The 4,835-nt window shown below is 42.0% G+C and overlaps 1 protein-coding gene across 1 annotated transcript in view; it reads left to right on the top strand.

Moving 5' to 3' along the window:
• LOC104165574 (type I inositol 3,4-bisphosphate 4-phosphatase-like) overlaps positions 1 to 4,835 on the top strand; it is a gene marked incomplete at its 5' end in the record, with an annotated part of 10,529 nt that overhangs the window by 301 nt on the left and 5,393 nt on the right. Inside the window, one exon of the mRNA XM_009705231.1 lies at positions 152 to 306. Coding sequence (XP_009703533.1) covers positions 152 to 306 — 155 coding nt within the window. The remainder of the gene's footprint in view (positions 1 to 151; positions 307 to 4,835) is intronic.

The raw sequence follows: 4,835 nt of genomic DNA, 5'->3' as shown, positions 1-4,835 counted from the left end.
GCAACGAAGTTCTGCTCTCTCAGAGATGACAACTTTTGACATCAAAGTCCTACACAACATTTGTGTCTCTCTAAGGAGAAGTTACAGGTGTGTTCTCTGACAGAAGGTTGTGCATGAGGAAGGAATGATGAATTGTATATCCCGTTTCTAGATATGCCGCAGACTAAATGGTGTTCGATTTACAAGCTGTAAAAGTGCCAAGGATAGGACTGCCATGTCGGTCACCCTAGAGCAGTGTTTGATCCTACAGCATGAACATGGAATGGCTCCACAGGTCTTCACCCAGGCTCTGGAGTGTATGAGGAGGTAAGAGTTTGACTGCGTCACTTATTCCTAAATGAGGAACCATGCAAACTGCAGAGTAGCAGTGGTCTTTGTTTCTATCAAAAGGAAAAAAAAGTAAAATAAAGTCAGAAAACTGGAAAACTGACTGCTAGAATTCATCCCTCCCTTGCATGTATTAGTGAGGTGCATATGCTAAAGCTGGTTGTTACCAGATTTGCATCAGATGGGCTTTAGTTTTCTGTAATGAATCAGGAGTTTTCAGAAAAGCATGTAAAAACGTGTTTTCAATTAATGCTGAGCTTACAGAACAGGAAACTGGTGCTTCTTTGAAAGTTGTTTAACGGTGAGGTTACCTGAACTGTCATAGCACTGGGTTTCTTAGTTCTAGATCAGGCACATTTCTCAGGGATGACCTGTCTTTTGTTCTTGGAAACATAGACACCTGCAGTTTGCACTGGTTTGCCACGTGTATTCTTTAGCAGTGAAACACTGCTCATTGGGTGAAATGTCAGTATGAGTGTTTCACAATACAGCAACCAAACTTCATCACAATGTGTCAGTGTGCTGTTGTCTTATCAATATAATGATGTTCTGTATTCTGAAGCAGCAGAGATGTTTGCAGAATTAAATACTGTACTAAAAAAAAAAAAAAAAATCTGTTTACTGTTGTTCAATGCCTTGTTTCAAGCACTGCTGGAAAACTCCGTAACTCACATACCAAAAGAAAGGATAAGAAATCTAGCTTTAGTCTTTATCGATGTAGTTCAACAATGCTGTTCAGTCCTGTTTTTCAACATTCACTCTTACTGAATGTACTGTACTGTGTGTCTTCTCACCAAATTCTGTAGAGTGTTCAATTCTCTTATCCTTTCTGTATGTTTTTGCTGTTTGACCCTTTCTTACTCTTCAGTTACCTAGAAGGAAAATGTCTCATTATTAACACCTGCAGCCTCTTACACTAACCATTTGGGGTTTATATCTACTTCTAATTGGATATCACTGGACTTTTTAATTTTCACTTTTTGCTGCATTATTACAGAGTTAGTACAGTACATGAAAACTGCATTCAGAGACTAATTAAACCTTGATGTTAGAACAAAACTTGAAACAGCTTTGTGAGGGAGAAGTTATTAACTTAAAGTGGAGCTAAGTGGCTCTCAAATATCTTTATTTAAATTATGCAACTTGTCGACTTAGACATCTGAAAAAAAAAAAGCTTTGTTGCACAGTTGTTTATTTAGTAAGAATAAAAACTGAGTACAATACTAGGAATCTTGTTACTTTCTTTAAATTTGTTACTGAGTTAATGGGGTTTTTTAATGCAGTTGTGGACACAGTAGAGACAGAGGTCAATAATAACATTGTTTTGGACCTTCAGACTATCAATTTAATATAACACAGGATCAGATAAAATATTGACCCAAGAAATGCATTGCTTTATGTTGACCTACACAGGGATATTGAAAGAGGGCCAATTTAATCAAAACCTTTGGCTTATGTTCTAGCAATATCACAGACTTGCTGTGACAGGTGAAAGAGGTGACTTTCTCCAGTTAAATCTCTGACTAAGAGAGATTGTGCAGAACAAATACCGGCTAGTCCTGAAGGAATAATAAGATTAGACCATGCTTCAAGCCTGTCACTCTTTCTTCCTCACATCTCATTGCTTTTCAGGGTAGGTAGTTGTGTTTTATAATTATTTGCCAATTCTGCTCAGGAACAATGGCGCAGAATTAACAAAGCTTAACGAGAGAGAGAGGATTACAGAACAAATATGTAGGAATCCAACTCCACCCAAGCCCATTTCAGGATGACCTAACCTAGATGACAGACATAGGAAGTGAAAGGGTAGCAAATTACTTCTAGGGCATTCAGAAAACTTGCTTTTTCTTTTAACTTGGATCTTTTATTTGTGTAACTGTGCCGGAAAAGGAAAGCTTAGTTCAGTCTTGAAGACTACTGAAGTTTCAGGGGCAGCAGGAAGGACAGGGAAGAAGTGCTATTAAGTTGTGGGACTCAAAGAAAGTATTTAATCTCTTCTCTACTGTTAACTTTCCAGAGAAGAAAAGCATCCTTGCTTACACTGTTTTGGAAAAATTAAGAAAGCACCCTCTTCTTCCATGTGATGTTGGTTGTCAGAGGTGTTAGCTCCTGCTTACTTGTCCTCAGGGACTCCCTTTCTTTCCTAGTCTTGTGATAATTATGTATCTCTGATAATTATATTCAGTGAGCATGGATATCAGGGAGAGAACATTGAGTGCTCATTGTAGATTCTTGTAGAAATTCAGATACAAGTTTGTGACTTTCACCTTAGAAACAAATACCCTATTAGAATAAACTCACTTTTCTGTAAATAAGTTGCAGCTTTTCCAGTCCCAAATCAAATATATGGTAGCTCACAGCTTACAAATAGTAAACTCATGATGATATATCTGGAAGTCCAAGCTACAGAGGAAATTACTTCTGGCCAGTAAAGGCAGCTCAAGAGTCAAAGTCCCACTGGATCATATAGCCTCTTCCATCCACAGCAGTGCCAACCCTCCCCGCTAGACCTGTGACTCCCTGCCCTCCCTCCCCCTACCAGATTACTGTCCTGTCAGACAGGCCAGTGGAGCTGTTTGTGTGAATATGCTCTAATCCACTTTCACTCGAAATCAGCATGGGTAGCAAAATCCTTTACACGTTTAAGGTAGCCCAGCTCACTTCCATTAAACCGATTAGGAAGCTGCGACACAAGCAGTTCAGCCAACAGAAGAGAGCTGTGTCTGATAGGGGCTCTTGAAAAGCAGCTGGAAATGGGGTAAGGGAAATAACCTCTTCTACCTGCCATGGTGCTGACTAAAAAGACTAAATAATAAAGCCCTGACAGTCATGTTTGGATATGACCACTCACTGCAATAAAACAGCCATGATAAAAAGCTTGATTGGATTTCTTTACTGGTTGACCTGCTTTAAGACTAAAATTGTGGTGGGTTGACCTTGGCCACCTGCCAGACACCCACCCAGCCACTCTCTCACTCCCCCTCCTCAACAGGACAGGGCACAAAATATGACGAAGAAGCTTGTGGGTTGAGATAAAGACAGGGAGATCCCTTGCCCCAGTTACTGTTATAGGCAAAACAGACTTAGAGAAAACAAATTTACTGCCAATAGATTTGGATGGTAAGAAACAAAGACAAAAATTAAAACACCTTCCCTCCATGACCCCTTTTGTCCCATGCCCAAGTACATGACTCCTTTGTTCCCAACTCCACTACCTCCTCCCCACACTGAGCAGAGCACAGGGGATGGTGAACGGGGCTTTGCAGTCAGTCCATAACAGCTCCTCTCTGCTGCTCCTTCCTCCTTACAGTCTTCCCCGACTCCAGCATGGGTCCTTCCCACAGGCTGCAGTCCTTCAGGATAAACCTGCTCTTGCATTGGCTCTCCACGGGCTCCAGTTTCCTTCAGGAAATATTCACCTGCTCCGCCACGGGGTCCTTCATGGGCTGCAGTGTGGCTATAAGCTCCACTGTGGTCATCTCCACAGCTGCAGGGGAATCCCTGCTCCAGCACCTGGGGCACCTCCTCCCCTTCTTCCCTGAGTTTTCTCACGGTTTCTCCTATCTTTTCCCATCACTCCTCACTGCCATGCATTGTTTTACATATGCTTTCCCTGTGGCACCACTGGCGTGGCTGAGGGGCTCAGCTGTGCCTGCTGTGGGTCCACTTGGGCCAGCCAGAGCCAGTGGTGTCCAGCCCCAGCCTCTCCTCACAGAGAGGATTCCCATAGGCAAGCTGGATTAGCAGGGAATTTGCTTTGTCTCTTTACCCTGGTCCTCTCCTAGGGGTAGTCTGCTGACGGATGTTTTGATTTAAGATACTGTACAATTTAGTGTATTTGGTATTTCCAAAAGGTGATTTTTCACCCCTTGGATGGAAGCATCTACGTGGGCCAACAGTGACAAGGAGAGCACTTTCCAGCTCTTACCTCCATTCCCACTGTATGTGTCTGTGCATATGTCTTTGTGTAAAATTGAGTAGCTTGATACTAATTTTTAATGGTAGAGATGTGGCGTGTGATGTTCATAACGTCATCTTGTCATTTTGAGCCTTTCTTCCTTCTTTCCCTCTCCCATTGTTTTACTTACTTATCTATATCCTAAAACACTTTTCTTCCTCCAGACTATTCTGTTGAGCCTTTATCCACCACTGTCGAGTTAACGTTAGCTTTCCAGTTACTGGTTCTCCTCATCATACACACACACACTTCCCCCCGCTACAAAGATAATTGGGATTCGTAGGCAGCACAGATTCAATCTGCCCTTATCCAGTGTAGGCACCAGGAGTGAAAACACATTTTGATCACCACTTTGGATGTGTTAATCCAGGTCAGAAATACAATTGTTTTAGTTCCTTGCCCACCTAATTCCATTTGACTTGAAGTGTCACCAGCATTTGAAGGCTATTTTTCTCTTTCAGCACCTCGAGGTATCTCTGATATCTTCCAAGACACTGTCTGTCCGTTACCTAACCTCGCTACACAACCAGCAAGGTTATGTATCACCTTT

The sequence above is a fragment of the Cariama cristata genome, unplaced genomic scaffold (genome assembly GCF_000690535.1).
Source record: "Cariama cristata isolate BGI_N322 unplaced genomic scaffold, ASM69053v1 scaffold17928, whole genome shotgun sequence".
Lineage (NCBI taxonomy): Eukaryota > Metazoa > Chordata > Aves > Cariamiformes > Cariamidae > Cariama > Cariama cristata.
Note: the sequence above shows the minus strand (reverse complement) of the source record. Positions and strands in the feature narration are given on the sequence as shown.